The sequence below is a fragment of the Macrotis lagotis genome, chromosome 1 (assembly GCF_037893015.1).
Source record: "Macrotis lagotis isolate mMagLag1 chromosome 1, bilby.v1.9.chrom.fasta, whole genome shotgun sequence".
Taxonomy (NCBI): Eukaryota; Metazoa; Chordata; class Mammalia; order Peramelemorphia; family Peramelidae; genus Macrotis; species Macrotis lagotis.
In genome coordinates, this window is record NC_133658.1 from 584,412,734 (window position 1) to 584,431,105 (window position 18,372).

Genomic DNA, 18,372 nt, shown 5'->3' on the forward strand with positions numbered 1-18,372 from the left:
CTTAAGACCCAGAAACAGTCTATTCCTTCTCTAAAGAGGATGGCTGCAGTCTAACAAGTATACTAGTAGCCAGAGGTGAAGGAAGGGGAGAGCGTGAGGGGAGAGCTACCACAATTACTTCACTCAGTAGAGGTACACCTCTTCCTTAGTTCAAAAGTTCACAGGCAGTAGAGCTGGAAGAGCTATCCTTCATTCATTAGCTTGTATAATTAAAAAGCAGGGAAAAAAGGGGTGAGAAGACTACGAAGAAGGGCTTGGGAGAGAAGGTGGTTGCTGGAGTTAGATTCTCTCCAGGACCAGCCACTGGCCTGAGTCTGGCCCTCATTGTTTCATATTCACATATTCTAACATCTTTCTAAATAGACTCTTGGTCTCATGTCTTTCCCTCTACAGCCTGTCCTCTACTCAGCTGCCAAAGTTATTCTCCTAAAGTTTAAACTTGCTACCATTATCATCATCACCACTACCACACTTCTAGTGGTTCCCCCTTACTTTTAAGATCTGAGAGCACATGCCCTGTTTGGCATTGGGGGAAAAAAAACCTGGACCTTTGTACACCCATCATTAGTATACAGCCATGCTAGCTTCATAGTGCTCACCTCTCAGAACATGCCTGCAATGCTTGCCTGTACATAGCTTTTCCAGATTACCCTCCCCATCTCTACACAGTAGAGCCCATGTTTCTAGACAGTCAGTACCTAATAGGTACTTGTTGACTATAGGCACTAAATATAAGATGTCTCCAGGACACCGTATTTGACAGGTTCACTAGGTAATAAATGGGTGATATGCAACTAAAGCTAAACAAAAAGGCTAAGGCTGGAAAAAGATCTGAGAGCCATTGGTCTCACTCAGTAATGAGAATCAGATCCAAAGAAGCTGATGAAGACACCAAGGCAGAGTGGAGACAACCATGAGGGACCCCACAGCTAGGAAGCATGATAAAGAGGAGGTCCAGAAGGTAATGAAAACCTGAGGAGCAGAGGATGGTCAACTGTGTCAAATGTAATAAAGGGGTCTGGCAGGAAGGGGATTAAAAATAAACCCAAGCAGATTTACTAAATGAGAGAAAGAGAGAGAGAGAGAGAGAGAGAGAGAGAGAGAGAGAGAGAGAGAGAGAGAGAGAGATCACTGGAAACTTTAGATCAAATCATTTCAGTTGAATGTTAAGTTTGGAAAACAGGAAGGAAAGGGCTGAAGAATCAATGTAGAGAAAGTAGACACATCCAGTACAGATGGCCTCTTTTAGGAGCTTGGCTGAGAAAAGACATTTGACAATAACATGAATGGAGGAAAGGAGAGGGGAGAAGGATCTAGTGGATTTTTTTGGTTGCTTTTTTTTAAGGGATGTTGGGTTTGGTTTGAAGACATTAGGGAAGGAACAATCATAAAAGGGAGTAGTTTAAGAAGAGAGAAAATGATGTGATGCCAAGGCAAGTCTAAGACTTTGTACTAGTATAAAGTGATCTCTACAGCAATGAAATCATAGGTATGGACACAGACACACTCTCTCTCTCTCTCTGTCTCTCTCTCTCTCTATCTACAGATATAGATGATATAGATATAGATATAGATAATAGATATAGATATATCTAGCGGGTCAGCAACTTCTCTGTAAATTACAGCCTTAAAGAGATGAAGGGCCCTACCCAACAATTCCCCAGCAATATAGGTCAAAGGTTACATTTGAACCCCAGTCTTTCTGGCTCAGAGGTCAGCTTTTTCCCTATTTCTCTGCTACATATATGTGTAAAAAGGAAGGTGTAAACACCAAAGTAGTATAAGCCACTGTCACTACACAGGAAAAATTTGCAATTTAAGTAAAAACATAAATGACATATATACTACATCACACAATAAACTGCTAACTATACAAAACAGTAAATATACATGAAACAGTTGGTAAAATAAAATGCTTAATATGGGATGGAGTTATCAGAATAATTCATGATAAAGAAAGAACTTAAGGACTTTTGAGAAATAAATAAAAAGTGAATAACTGGGGGGGGGGAAATAGCATTGCAAAGACAGAAGTAACAGGAGAAAAGGCAGCAATCTGAGACATTTAGTCTTGTTAATTATAAAGAATAACCCACATGGTAACACTGCAAAATTAACTGAAATGGATCAAATGGAGCAACATTTCAGAGGACTTAAAACACCAAGAAAAAGTTTGGATTTTAACCTCTAGGAAATGGGGAACCACTGAAGAGTCCTTTAAAAAAGCAGCCAACAAGATAAAAGTTCCATTTCACAGATAAGGAAGTCAAGAACCAGATAGCTTTAGTGATTTGTCTAAGAACAGTCATTAAGTGAAAAATGGGACTCAAGCCCTCAACTAATTAAAAGTCCTGGAATCTCTTCATCATATCACATTTTCTTCCAAGGATAAATCTCTAACTTGTTAATTATTTAAATTGTATTTAGGAACTTAACATTGGTAAATTTATTTCACAATTAAATGAAATTAAACGATAAAATAGTTCTTTATATGCACATTAAATGAACTGCTAAACATTTTTTCCCAAAACAAGAATATCTAATATCTTTATGACATAGCAATGTACGATTAATTTTTAAAATTATAATTATGAATATAAGCTCTAGTAAAATTTATTTCACAAACAATTAAATGTGATTAATCCACAAAACTGGCCTTATATGCATAATAAAAAGTCTAAGTTATTTTTTTCCAAAACACCTTATATACAAGGTCTAAGTATCTTTCTAGTGCTACCTGAAGAAATCAAACAACAAATATGGAGCATAGTGAAAAACAGCATATATTTCTATTTCATTCCAAAATTGGCCAAGAAAAACATTAATTATAAATTATTTTAATTATTCTACAAATAAAGTTTAAAAAATAACAAATGAATATAAAATTCTTGAGTTTTAAAGAGTCATCACTAGTTTGCTAGTGTTGGAAAAGAATTTATGTATAAACAATTGGACTAAAATCTTGATTATTTTCAGATGAACAATAAAGTTAAATAAAAGAAAAGAAAAACCTGGAACTACATATCAAAAGATGGTGCAAAAAGATTCCAACTAGAGATAAATGCTATTAAATGCTCTGTCTTATTCAACTGAGCTTGTATTTATTTAGATAGCTATAAAATAGTCACTTTGAAATATAGTAACTAAGAATAGAATTTCGCTTCAGAGATAGTACACTGTCACAAACTGGATCATATAACAATGGACTTAATTTGTGCAAAATTTAGTTTGTCACTAACAAAATGACACTAATGGATATTAAACATTTTTTGTGTCAGTCCATTTTCCCACTGAAAGAAATGAATCTACTGTGTGCTATAGTTAAGAATGCCAAATGTATTTTTACAATTTAAGTACGTGAATGAACTACCTAAGTCAGTATAAAGATGTTTATATTTTACCTAAATAAATAATACTGTTAGTATACAATATGAAAAATTTTACCTTTAACAGTTTTCACAAATGCTTGTTTTTCTTTGTTGGGATCTTTATCATCTATTAAAATTCCATGGAAAATACGCCCAAAGGTTCCTAAAAGGAATAATATTTGAGATGACATAATCAGTTTAAATACTTTCTGATACAGTGGTAACTTTAAAACACATAGAAAAGGAGTAATTATAGTCAATAAAATAAGGCTACAGGAAGTCTGATGATTTCTGCCAAGTATCGAATGAAAGGGGTTAACAGTAGACAAAATATGTATGAAATTATTAGTTAGTTCATAAATATTTATTAAGCACCTGTTATATACTAAGCACTGAGGATAAAAGTGGGAAAAAATGTCCCTCATCTCACAATGTAATGAAGGAGACAACATGTAAACAATTATGTACAACCAAGATAAATACAGCATAAAAATGGAGATGATCTCAGGATGGTACTAGAAAAAGAAGGGATTGGAAAAACTTTTTTTAGGCAATGGGGTTAAGTGACTTGGCCAAGGTCACACAGCTAGGCAATTATTAAGTGCCTGAGGTTAGATCTGAACTCAGGTCCTCCTGATTCCAGAGCTGGTGCTCTATCCACTGCACCACCTAGCTGCCCCCTGGAAAGACTTTTTGTAGAACTTTAGTTAAAACTTTAAGGAAGTAAAAAAAAAAAGGGGGGGGGGGGATAAGAAGAGTTCCAAGCATGAGAAAAAGTCAGTGAAAATTCTCAGTTTGAGATTGACTGCTGCATGCAAAGAGACCAGTGTAATGGTACTGCAGAGGGAAGCAAGGTATAAGAAGAATGGAAATGTAGAAAATCACTTTGTAGTCTTTTTGGGTTACAACAAATTGTAAAAGCTGGAGCCAAGATGGTGGCATGGAGGCAGGAATTCCCAAAAGCTCTCCCCCAGATCTCTCCAAATGCCTTAAAATTATGACTCTAGCCAAATTCTAGAGTGGTGGAACTCACAGAAAGACCAAGTGAAACAATTTTCCGGCCTGAGACAATTTGGAAGATCTGCAGGAAGGTCTATTCCACCAAGCATGGAAGGAGTGGTGAATGAGCTCCAACCTATCGGGAACTGCCTGCAGGGCACCTGGGTCTCTGGTAGTTGGAGCAATTTCCAGACCTCTTAGGCCAGGGATCATCAAGGACAACTCAGAATGCCAGTGGGAAAACTGTTGCACAAGAGCGAGCATGGAGCCCAGTGCAGTTCAGGTTCTCAGTACAAACCTGACCTGGAACCAGAAGCAGGCCTGCAGAACCACCTGGAAGGAAGTCACCCAGCAGTTGCTTCCAGAATGCTTAGCCCAAGGGAAGGTAAGGGAGTTGGGTGAGACTGTCAAGGTCTCCACTATTCCTAGGACAGGATTCTGGTGTTTTATCCACATTCATACCCCAGTCACACAGCCTGGGGCCCCCCATTACCACAGAGCAGGGACCTTCCTCATGGCTCCAGGACAGAGGGAAGTACTTGTAGTCATTCACACACCACAGAACGGGCCAGTAGAGCATTCGAAGCCTCTCCTAAGACATTGAAGGAATTTGAGGTGTTCCAAAAACATTCAAAAGCTTGGGAAGTGCATTAAAAACAGGTCATAGGCTGGGGAAATGAGTGAACAACAGAAGAAAAAGAATCTGCTCATAGAAAATTACTTTGGTCCCATGGAGGATCAAAACACCACATCCAGAAGATGACAAAGTCAAAGCTTCAGTATCCAAAGTCTCTAAGAAAATATGAATTGGTCTCAGATTATGGAAGAACTCAAAAAAAGATTTTGAAAGATGTAAGAGACCTAAGAGATGTAGAGGAAAAATTGGAAAGAGAAATGAGAGCAATGCAGGAAAATCATGAAAACCAAATCAGTAGCTTGGTAAAAGAGATATAAAAAAATACTGACAAAAATAACAGTTAAAAACCAGTTTAGATCAAATGGAAAAAGCAGTCTGAAAGATCAATGAGGAGAAGAATGCTCTAAAAAAGCAGAATTGGTTAGATGGAAAAGGAGATTAAAAATTCTCTGAAGAAAATAATTCCTTCAAATGTAGAATGGAAGGAACTAAGGGAAGCTGATGTCTTTGTGAGAAATCAAGAAATAATAAACCAAAAGAATGAAAAACTAGAAGAAAATGTTAAATATCTCAACTGATCTGGAAAACAGATCCAGAAGAGATAATTTAAAAAGTATTGAACCACCTGAAAATCATGACCAGGGCAAGTCCCTAGGATTCATTTTTCAAGAAATTCCCCAAGGAAATTACCCTGATATCCTAGAAGCAGAGGGTAAAATAGAAATTGAGGGAATCTATCAATCACCTCCAGAAAGAGATTTCAAAAAAAAAAAAACTCCCAAGAATATTAAAGCCAAATTCCACAACTCCCCAGTCAAAGAGAAAATATTACTAGCAGTCAGGAAAGAAAAAAAAAAACAATTCAAATATCATGGAACTACAGTCAGAATTTCACAGAATTTAGTAGCATCTACATTAAGGGCTCTTAGGACTTGGAATGTGATTTTCTGGAAGGCAAAAGAGCTTGAATCACAACAAAGAATCAATTACTCAAGTTTATCTGTCAGATCTATGTAAAGGGAAGTACTATATGACTAAGAGATGGAGAATATCACTAAAAACAAACTACATGATTTTGATTACATTAAATTAAAAAGCTTTTGCACAAACAAAAACCACTGTAACCAAAATCAAAAGAAATGTAGTAAACTGGGAAACAATTTTTACAACTAGTATTTCTGACAAAGGACTTATTTCTAAAATATACAGAGAACTGAGTCAATTTTTTTTTAAAAAGTCATTCCCCAACTGACAAATGGTCAAGGGATATGCAAAGGCAATTTACAGATGAGGAGATCAAAGTGATCCATAGTCACATGAAAAATTGTTTTAAATCATTACTTATCAGAGAAATGCAAATTAAAGCAGCTCTGAAGTACTACCTCACACTTCTTAGACTGGCCAATATAACCAGAAAGGATAATGATCATTGCTGGAAGGGTTGTGGGAAATCTGGGACATTAATACATTGTTGGTGGAGCTCTGAACCCATCCAACCTTTCTGGGGAAAATTTGGAACTACGCCCAAAGGGCAAGAAAAACAGGCATACCCTTTGATCCAGCAATACCACTACTGGGTCTTTACCCTGAAGAAATTATGAAAAAGAGTAAAAACATCACTTGCACAAAAATATTCATAGCAGCCACGTTTGTGATGGCAAAGAATTGGAAAATAAGTAGATGTCCTTCAATTGGGGAATGGCTTAGCAAACTGTGGTACCTGTATGTCATGGAACACTACTGTTCTATTAGAAACCAGGAGGGATGGGAATTCAGGGAAGCCTGGAGGGATTTGCATGAACTGATGCTGAGTGAGATGAGCAGAACCAGAAAAACACTGGACACCCGAACAGCAACATGGGGGTGATGGTCAACCTTGATGGACTTGCTCATTCCATCAGTGCAACAATCAGGGACAATTTGGGGCTCTCTGTAATGGAGAATGTCATCTGTATCCAGAGAAAGAGCTGTGGAGTTTGAACAAAGACCAAGGACTATTAGCTTTAATTTAGGGGAAAAAAAACCTGATATCTTATTTGATCTTACTATCTCTTGCTTATGTTTCTTCCTTGAGGATATGATTTCTCTCTCATCACATTCAATTTGGATCAATGTATACCATGGAAACAATGTAAAGACTAGCAAATTGCCTTCTGTGGGGGATGGGGAGGGAAATAAGATTAGAGGAAAAATTGTAAAACTCAAAATAAATAAAAACTTAAAAAAAAAGAATCAACTACTCAACAAAACTGAACATATTCTTTCAGGGGAAAAGATGGGCATTCAATAAAATAGGGGACTGATGAAATGACCAGAGCTGAACAGAAAGTTTCATCTTCAAGTACAGGACTCAGGTGAAGCACAGAGAGGATAGACGGGAAGGACTAATTATGAGGAACTGAATGGCGTTGAACTATTTGTATTCCTGGGTAGAAAGATGATACTGATAACTCATAAGAACCTTCTCATTTATTAGAGCAGTTAGAAGGCATATATATATATATAGATATAGATATAGATATAGATAGATATAGATATAGATATAGATATAGATATAGATATATCCACAAGGCAAAGGAGGGAGCTAAATATAATGGTCATAATATATTATAAAAATGGAGTCAATGGGCAAGAAAGGAATGTACTGGGAGAAAGGGAAAGGAGAGATAGGATGTGCTAAGGTATTTCATGCAAAAGAGTCAAGAAAAAGTTTTTGTAATGTAGAAAGGGGGAAGATGAGGGGGGAATGAGTAAGCCTTCATTCTCATTGGTATTGGCTCAAAGAAAAAACAATATACACAGTCAAATGAGCAGAGAAATCCATCTTACTCTAGAGGAAAAAGGGGAAGAAAGGGATGGGACAAAGGGGACAGGAGGAGGGGAAGGAGGGTGTAGGTGATAAAAGAGAGGGAAGATCATGGGAGAGGGTAATCAGATACAATATACTTTTTTTTTCCTGCAAGGCAGTGGGCTTTGGCTTCCCCAGGGTCATATGACTAGGTGGTGGTGGGCGTTTGGGGCTGGATTTGGACTTGGGTCCTCTTGGCTCCAGGGCCGGTGATCTATACACTGCACTATCTAGTTATCCCACAACATACTTTTGAGGAGGGACAAAGGGGAGAGAGAATAAATAAATGGGAGTGGAGAGGAACAGAATGAAGGGAAATACAATTAGCAATAGCAACTGTGGGAAAAATATTGAAACAACTTCTGATGGACTTATAATGAAGAATGTGATCTACCCCCGAAACAGAGCTGATGGAATCTGAACCTAGACATTTTTTTTCTTTTTCTCTCACTTTATTTTTCTTGAGGTTTCTCTATGTGGGGGAAGGGAGGATTATATAATTACTTTTACAAGACTATAGTAGTAATGTGAAAATAAATTTTTTAAAAAGCCAGAGGATATCATATTTGATTATTGAATTACTAGAGAGCCAAAGGCCTTTACTTAAATAGGGGAAAAGGAGGAGGTGACTTGTCAGGTCAAACTTAAGGAAGATCGCTTGAATTATTCTTTAAAGTAATAAAATTTTTGATACAACTATAATTCAATATTCTCAAAAATATTAAATCTTAGATTCTAAAAAAAAAAGTTGGTCTTTGAAAAAAGTACTCTTCAACCTAGAATTTGTGATTTCTGTGCTTAATCTGGAATTATTATGAAACGTGCACTTGTACTGGTGCTTGTCTCCCTCTTCTGGAAGCCAGTGAGAATTGATTGCTCATTTTCTCTTGCCCTATTCCCCATTTCTCAATATCAATAGTCCATCTAGCCTAACCAAGCCTGAGCTTGACTACTTCACACTAGGGCAATTAGTAAAGGTAACTTCTTAGATTCTGGCCCCATTTCCTTATCACTTAATTCTGAAAACTAAGAAGAAAATTACAATGCAAAAAAAAAAATTAGTGGACAACTTCCCCTCACTCAAATTTAATTCGTGTGCTTGTCATGGCATCACTTCCCTGAAGTCATGGTCTTCTTCAAGAATGAAGGATAAAATCCTCCTCCTCCTCCTCAAAATACGGATAATAGATTCTACACCTTACATGGTTGCTATAAGAATCAAATGACAGAATACATATAAAGCACTTTGAAAAGGTTAAGTAGTATATTTTAGTTATTATAGTTATTATTATTATTATTATTAATAATAATAATAATAGTCAATATGCCCCTTAGTCAAAAAAACTGGCTTTCATGTCACTATTCTTTAATTGATAGCCTCTTTTGGCACAAACAGGGAATATAGAGAAAATTAATATTTTTTTATAAAATCTTCCCATATGTTACAGTGGTTAGAACTGGGCATGAATTAATTCAGAAAGATCTGGTTTCAAGTCTGCACTCTAACAAATATAAGCTGTATAATCCTGGGCAAGTCACTTCACTTCCTGTCTGTAAGAGGGAATTAGCTACAGAAAACATAGCTCCCCTTCCTTTGCCACAAACCAGCTCCCTGCCCTACTGAAGAGGCTTTTTAATTATTTACAAGAAGTCAAACATACTGTTTTAAATTAGATAAAGTAAAAATATTTGGCAAAAAACCCCCATGCATTCTTTTTCTTAAGTATTTCAACTCAAGGTTTCAATTGGACATTTCCTATTTAGCCTGTTTACTCTCAAGTTTTAGATTATTATTAAAAACTGGGTCAAGCTTTGGGAAACAAATAGCTATAAAAGATATTCTTATTTAATAACAGTCAAAGGAACTATTTTCAAACTGCTTTTTCCTAAAGAAAAAAATATTCTTTAAGATGATATACTTCAAAGTCTTCCAAATGAAGTCAATAAATATTCCAGAGATTGCCAAGCAGGAAATATTGATGCTTTCCAGTCAATCAAATGACAGAAATTTGGAGCAGCTTGAATCCCTAGATAAGCAACTGCTTTACCAGCTCAGAACACAAACTGAAAAAAAACAAAACCCAAAACTGACCTGAGACCAACAAACATTCCATTCTGAATCAGTTTGAGCTTACAAGTAAAAACCCAACTTTTAAGCTTATGCCTGCACAATGGAAAGACAAACCTCCCTGAAGTACCCTTTGATTTTTAAGTTCCTTCTATGAAATTTTCAACCTTCTCTTCTTCAAGCTATTGGAAAAATAAAATCCAATTTTAAATTAATTTAAACTAATTATTTAATTCAATAATAAGACAACTCAACCTTCCCAAAACAAAATATCATGTGAACTTAAGGAATACACAAAGAATACAAAGTACAAATAACATTTTCAAAGGTATGAAGCCTTTATCTTCTATGATATTACTATCCAAGTCATTTCTTCTGTGCTTATCTTAGCACTGACAAGAAAATATAAGACACTAAAACTTTGATTTTAGAGTAATAGCATATTTAAAATATATAATTTGAAAAACTGATTTTGAGAAGATACATACCTTCTTGGAGAACATCTTTTAGTGTTATTCTTTCCCTGGAAATGGCTATATCTTTGACCTTTGCTTTGGCCTCCATAAGAGTGACACTTTTTAGGTCATTCTTCTCTATCCGTAATGTAGGATAACCTGAGGAGCCAACAAAGCCAAACAAATCTAATATAAATACCCTTATAATAAAAATGAGCAAACATTATTTTCCAAAATTACCTACATAAAATCGTTAAAACTCAAAGAACAGATTATAGAAACCATAATAGGGAAAAATAAGATTCTTTTTCCTGAAAACCAAATGAAGATGATGCTAAGCAAATAATCCTCTTCCTACTCTATAATGCAATAATCAGTTGCAGATAGCAATGCATTATTAAAATTAGTACTACTCCAACTGTATATACAATGTTACAAGCAAATTAATACCTGGTACAGAGATTATCAACTGTGTTATTTGAAAACCATAAGCAAATTGATGGCCTCCTCTGGACAGATTTTTTTGCAAATTTGAAAAATAACCTCTATAATAAATTATCTAATTTTTCCCTAAAAGGAATATTTTATTAGACTGTCTTTTCTAACAAGAGGTATAACCATTTAAATATTTTAATCCTCACACTATTCTGGTGTGTTTAAATATCCCTTCATTTTTACTAACAAAAAGATGAAATTAAATTTACAAAAGTTGAGTTATTCACTCAGAGAAATAAAAATGTTGCTTAGCAGACTGAAAGAAAAAAAAAGAATTAGAAAAAAAGGATTCTAATTAAGAGACAGAATAAATCACGGTAAACTTTGGTACTTGGGAAATGGGAAAATAATTAGCTAGGCAGAAGGGCTAAGAATAAAATTTCCCAAAAGTTACAAAATAAGGAGGAATAATTATAGATTAGCAATTTAATAGATGGTGCACTGATTTACATATTTACTAATTTACAACAGAGGATTGCTGTAAGTAAAGTTTAAGTGCTAAAACAAGTGCTATGATTATTAGGATTAGTCTTTTACCAATCACTACCTAATAAAGAACAAAAATAGTTTCCAAGGGCCGTCTAAAAAATATTACCATTTCCATCTACAAAATGGGACACAAAGGAAGACTTTATATGATACAAGAGGTACTTGGAGAATTAGGTAAAACAAAACACAGATCTCTCAGACATGAACATTACGGAAATGGTTCCTCCAGCATTTGGGAGTGACATACTTGAGATCAATTGCTGACTCAATTATCAAAATCAAATAAATTTCTCAGAAAATCTGCCAAATGATATAAAGGTATTTTAAAATATTTATTGCAGGGTTTGATTGAAGAGTGCAATGACATTACTGAAAAACACTACTTGTCAGGATATTATGTGAGGTATAAATGAACTGCATTTAATGATACTTTAATCAAAATCCAAAGTTTCCCAATGTCTCAACCTGAATGGGAAAAAAAATCAAGGTACATGTGAATAATGTTGAATTTCTAGAAATTACCCAAACTATAAAATGATTAAAGTGAGTCTACTTAATATATTTTAAATTCATCAATTTTTTTTAAAAGTTTCTACTGATCCAAGAAATGGAAGTCAAATCTTGAACAGCAACTGTAAACTCCACATATGCAAGTAACCTCAATTCCTTAGGATCACTAGTAGCCTAATAAGTAAGATCAAAGTAAACTGGTTTTAGATTTAAATTAACTCTTACTGGTAACAGGTGTTGCATTGTTAGGAGTATCAGCTCTCAAGTACTGAGTCGTCTGCGTGGATGGCTGAGATAAACCTTGTGAACTACTGCTGTCACTGATGCTGAAAATAATTTGAGATAGAATGTCAACTTTCATGAGGAATTTTTACTTCTCTTTTATTTATATACAGACTCATACACAAATATTTATACATTTATGTATGGTTCTCATTCTTCATTATCAAACAGAACCAACACGACATCGCTATGTTAGAAACAAGCTACAACATGTCTAAGACTGATCAAACCAATATGATCTCGAAAACGCTCTATCACAGGTCAGGTACAAATAGTCCAGGTGAACACCTGGGGGTGGGTTCTCTAAGCTTGGATATCTCACATTTCCTTTAAGCTACTTCAATTCTGCCTTGCTCAAAGAGCACAGCACCCTCCAGGCTGACCAGTCCTATGCCAGTGTCTCCCATGCTGCACAATCAATTTCAAAGTTCTTCTGAGAGCCCTCTCAGAGTGTTCCTGAGATGCTTTTTCTGGCCATCCCCCTTTCCCCCCAGCACTTGCCCTGTATGAGTTCTCTATAAAATAGTCTTTCTCACAACTGTATGTTTGGCATTTGAACAATGTGGCCAGCCCATCAAAGTTGGGGTCTATGAAATAACATTTGAATGCTTATATATATATACATATATACACATATCCCCTAAGTTTGCTTGACTCCAAGGCAACTTCTTTATCCACTATACCATGACAGTCTTTTGCACCTATTGTGCTATATTTAATAAGATACAGTAATTATAATAAAATTATTCTAAAATCTTAAGAGATAAGAACATTTCTCCATAATGACATACTTCATGTTTAAATCAGAATCTGTTGAGATTATGGCCATCATCAGATATCTACATCTTAAATGGGAATCTTAATTGTATAACTTTTTCTGATTGCTACACATCAAAAGTGCACTGAATTAAGAAAATGTTAAGGTAAGAAATTAATGATTTATCTCTAGGGAAATTAAAACTGACAATTTTTATGAGATTTCTTTTAACAAGAGGGGAAAAAAAGAGAAAAAAAGGACAACCAAAAAAGCACAAAGAATGCAAAACAACTAAGCAATGAACATAAAATACATCTGTAGAATGTACAGTGGGCTGCATCAATCTGCCTCAAGATCTTCCAATTTTTAAAATGTGTTTTTTTAAACTTTGGGTTTCTAGAAACATGCTTGGGGGGGACCTATAATACTTGTTGCATTATAAAATTATTATGTTATATAATATTATATTGTAATAGTCAATATTCAAAATTGCTATGATAAAGCAATTTTAAAATGTTTATTATCTATGAGTCACTTGACAGAATCACACAGATCACGCCTACCACAGGGGAAATACTCTCTGAAGTATTACTTTTTAACCTGTTTCCTTTTAGTCATTCTGTGGTGCAGAGAGAGGAGGAAAAAGGGATGAGAAATTAAGGATTATGTATCATTATCAAAGTGTTAGATATGACACCTTTCTCTTCTTGACACTTGCTTCTTTTTTTCTTCCTATAGTAACATCCTTCACTTTGCTCCTGAGATAAAAGATCATAAACTACTGAAAAAACCTCTAAATGAACCTGCTTTTTGATTCTCCCTTTCTCCAAATTATTCTTTTTTAATTACAAATATATCTTGCTCAAACCTTAAATGGCTCTCGAGTGTCTATTCATTAAAGAACAAACACTTTTACCAGCCAATAAATATACTCCCCAATCTGCCTCCAAGCTATTATGTATTTCCATCTCCTTCCTAAATATATCTCTACCTGGGAACCAGAAGCCAAAACTTAGCTACTTAATTTCTTGAATATAAATTGTACTTAATTATTTTTGCTCACTGATCTGTCCACTTTTCAAAATCTTAATATCCTTTAAAAACTAACACAAATGCAATATCCTCTAGGGTAGAGGATAACCATGGCCTAAAGTGAAGTCTTCCCCTTTTCTAACTCTTATAGCACTTTATACCTTTCTAGGCATTTCCCCAAATAAGTGGTTAAAAAAAACACCTTGAGCACAAGAATCACTTTATTCATCTTTTTACTACCCTGTAGTCTATTACACCTCAAGTACATACTTTACATTCAAGGTAGCAAAGGCAGTTATATATACCTCCTCTAATTAGGTCATATTTTATGGAACAAGAAACTTTTCCAGATTTCCAAACGTATTCAAAATACTGAATGTATTATTATTAGTCAGATTTCAGGGACAATTTACTTTCATCTTTAGAGACTAGCATATAAGATTTGTCAAAGAATAACTTCTGCCCTCATAAAAATTCCTAAGAAATATTTTATGTTCCTTTCATACCTCATAGCTAAACTTACCTTGAAAATCCTTAGGTTTCTCTTAAGATCTTAATGCAAAGAAAATCCTACCATGGTATTCAATTCTGTGAAGTTATGTACTTTCCTTTTATGACCTCTTTTTGTATAGTCTCTCAATTATGATTTTTTTAATCCTTCCTAGTCCTCTCCATTCTCATTCCCCTCTTAAATCATAAGAAAAAAATCAACTGAGACAACATTTTGAACAGAAGAGCTGGAAAAAATTACGTCCCTTCATATCTCATCCATAATCATCTCAGAATAATAAGAATAAACATAAGGGCAGTACATATAAAAATGTTTCTTTATATAGATAGAAAGTAAAACCTGTTTCCTCCCTCATTTGTTCTTCTCCAAGTACAAGTAATTAGGAAGCAACTTTTATAAATGATATACATTACCTGTCATCCAGCTCAATTCTTTTCATACTATGTAGGTGCAAAACAGCTAATATTATTGCTACCAGAAATATTACTGCACAGCAAACCCCTACACTGATATAAAAGACACGGGTAGAAGTGGTAGGAGCTGCATTTACAGGATCATCTGAAATTAAAAAAAAAAATCTGGTTTTTAACAATGCATAAAAGAGAACTTTTTAAAATACATTTTTAAGAAATAAAAAAATTTCAGTCAGTTTACTATACTAGTTTATACTAGTAAATGTATTACTAGTATAAATTCATACAAATAATGTGAGGGGGAGAAATAGTATTTATACTTTGAAAAATATTTTAATAGGAGTTCTGATAGATAAAAATAAAAATCATTCACCCAACTTTGGAGAAGAAGTCAATGTTGAAAGGAATGTGATAAGACAAGCCTGCTAATGGAGATGTTAATTCTAGAAAACAATCTAGAATTTTGCAAAAGAAATTCACTAAAATTATCCATACCATTAGAAAGACATATGGGAAAAAAAGGTACCATGTATGCCAAAATATCATAGCAGCAATTTTTGTGGTAGGAAAAACTAAAAGTCAAAATAGGCACCTAACAACTGGATAAGGATTATACAAATTGATGAATGTAAATGAAATATTATTGCATCATAAAAGAGTCACAAATATAAGGAATTAGAAACATAGTAAGGCTTGTACAAACTGAAACAATAAAATAAACAAAACTAGAAGAAAAAAATACAATGACAAAAATCAGCAACCAACCAGATTACCAATGACCAATCTTCATCCCAGAGAACATAGGATGATTCTTCATCATACTCCCCATGGCTGCTACTTCAAATCTTATCTCCCATTAAGACTCCCATACCAACACCCCCTTTTTTTATTCCAAACAGCAAAGAACCTATCCTCCACTGACTAATTTCCTGAGAAAACAAGTGTGATCCATTTTGAGTTTCCTCTTCTTCATATTCTAAACATCAACTCTACTTTCATCCTCCTCCATTCTGTCCTCATTTATGCCAGTCTCTGACAGAGAATTTGTCCTCATCCCTGCAAAGGCCAGCTACATTAATTTTTTTTTTATGTTTTTGCAAGACAAATGGGGTTAAGTGGCTTGCCCAAGGCCACACAGCTAGGTAATTATTAAGTGTCTGAGACTGGATTTGAACCCAGGTCCTCCTGATTCCAGGGCTGGTGCTCTATCCATTGTGCCACCTAGCCGCCCCCAGCTACATTAATTTTTTTAAAAAAAGTTGTCATATAATGACTGCCTTTTATCATCTTCACTAATTTGACGAATAATTTTTATATTCACCTCATACAAATATCTTTTCTTTTTTTTATGAAAAGCAAATGGGGTTCAGTAGCTTGCCAAAAGCCACACGGCTAGGTACTTATTAAGTGTCTGAGACCAGATTTGACCCAGGTACTCCTGACTCCAGGGCCCGTGCTTTATCCACTGAATCACCTAGCTGCCTCCAAATAATCTTTTTTTTTTTTTTTTTAGGTTTTTGAAAAGCAAATGGGGTTTAGTGGCTTGCCCAAGGCCACACAGCTGGGTAATTATTAAGTGTCTGAGACCGGATTTGAACCCAGGTACTCCTGACTCCAGGGCCAATGCTTTATCCACTGTGCCACCTAGCCACCCCCCCCAATATCTTTTAAAAGAATAAATTCTCTCCTATCCCCTGAGTGTTTTTATAAATACAAGATATGCTACCTCACTTTGTTTCTTTTGGAAACTTGCACCTCCCCTTTTGTCCCTCTCATCCTTTTCTCTGATGCCTACAAACATGACCAAATCTCCCCCTTCCTGAAAAAAATCTTCACTTGATACTTTAAGCTGTAACTCTCCTCTTTACAGACTCCCAGAAAAAGCTATCTACACACTTGTCATTTTCTTACCTGTTTGCTTAACTTCTCAACTTTAGCAAAATAACTTATTCACACCACTTCACTGAAATTGCTTTGTCCAAAGTTACCAACAACCTTAATTGTTAAACGACAGACTTTTTCCAGACCTTTTTAAAGATACTGATACTAATGACTATTCCCTCTTCCTGCATATTCTCTCCTCATCTTTCACAACATTTCTTTCCTGGCTTGACTCTTTGTCAATTCCTTAAGTCTTTGCTGGATCAATGTGCATTATATGTTCCATAATTATAAATATTCCCTAAGGCTGTCCTGGATCCACTTCTCTTCTTTCTCTTGTTGAGAATTCATTATCTCCTTCTAGTTCAATTATCATCTCTATGTAGATTTTAAAATCTGTATAATATCCAGCTTTTATCACTAAATAATTACCATATAGTTCTCCATGGATGTGTCTCAAGTAAGGATCTCAAACTCAATATATTACAGTTTTTAAAAATTCAGGGGTGGCTAGGTGGCACAGTGGATAAAGCACTGGCCCTGGAGTCAGGAGTACCTGGGTTCAAACCCGGTCTCAGACACTTAATAATTACCTAGCTGTGTGGCCTTGGGCAAGCCACTTAACCCCATTGCCTTGCAAAACAAAAAACAAACCTAAAAAAAATTCATCATCTTCCCTCCAAACCCTGCTCCATTTACTTTATTTGATTTTTTAAAATTTAAAATTTTTTTTAATTTACTTTAACCCAGTTTCTGTTGGGGATAAAACTACTTTTTGCAGGTTCACAAGCTCAGAGTCATTTTTCAAATCTAAACTCTTCAGTTTCCAAGTAAAATATACCTCTAGGGGGTGGCTAGGTGGCGCAGTGAATAGAGCACCGGCCTTGGAGTCAGGAGTACCTGGGTTCAAATCCGACCTCAGACACTTAATAATTACCTAGCTGTGTGACCTTGGGCAAGCCACTTAACCCCACTGCCTTGAAAAAAAAATCTAAAAAAAAATTCCTCTATAACTTCTGCTGTATCAAGTCCTCTTTTCATGGCCATCACCCCCTAGTTCACATGCTACTCACCTCACAACTTAAAACTCCCCTCTCCAATTCAGTCTCTTCACTACTGCCAAAAATAATTCCACAAGCACAGGTATCCCCACACACTATCATCTTCTGTAAGTAACTATAAGCAGTCTTATACCCTTCCAGGGGCCCCAACTTCCTCATCTTCAAAATGGAGGGGCTGGACTAGATGACATCTAAGTTCCCTTCCAGCTATAGATGTATGTTCTCAAATTTCAGAGGTTCCCTATTACCCCTAGGACAAAATAAAAAATCTGGCATTCCAGTTGACTTTTCCAAAAATATTTTATACTCTTCCTTCTATTTCAGTCAAACTGGCTTTCTGGCTATTACCAGAACTCAGTAATACAACTTCTGCCTCTGGACCATCTCAGCTCTCCCTGTCACAAACCCTAGTTTCTTTCAGGATCCTGAAACTCATATGACATCTCCTCCACATTTATATTCCCACATTATTAGTTTTTACAGCTACATAGAGGGAATTAGTTATTCATAAAAAATCTTCATGTTTTATTTTCCAAATGATTTTTTTAAATTCAGTGAAAATGTAC

General features: G+C 35.2%; 1 protein-coding gene across 3 annotated transcripts in view; it reads right to left on the reverse strand.

The window, feature by feature from the left end:
- RYK (receptor like tyrosine kinase) overlaps window positions 1-18,372 on the reverse strand; it is a 104,383-nt gene that overhangs the window by 34,614 nt on the left and 51,397 nt on the right. For 2 of the 3 annotated variants that reach the window (XM_074214807.1, XM_074214809.1), the window contains exons 6-9: window positions 14,865-15,009; window positions 12,094-12,195; window positions 10,409-10,542; window positions 3,445-3,531 (exon numbers count right to left, since the gene is read on the reverse strand). In XM_074214807.1, coding sequence (XP_074070908.1) covers window positions 3,445-3,531; window positions 10,409-10,542; window positions 12,094-12,195; window positions 14,865-15,009 — 468 coding nt within the window. The remainder of the gene's footprint in view (window positions 1-3,444; window positions 3,532-10,408; window positions 10,543-12,093; window positions 12,196-14,864; window positions 15,010-18,372) is intronic. The other variant, XM_074214808.1, reaches the window with a different exon arrangement.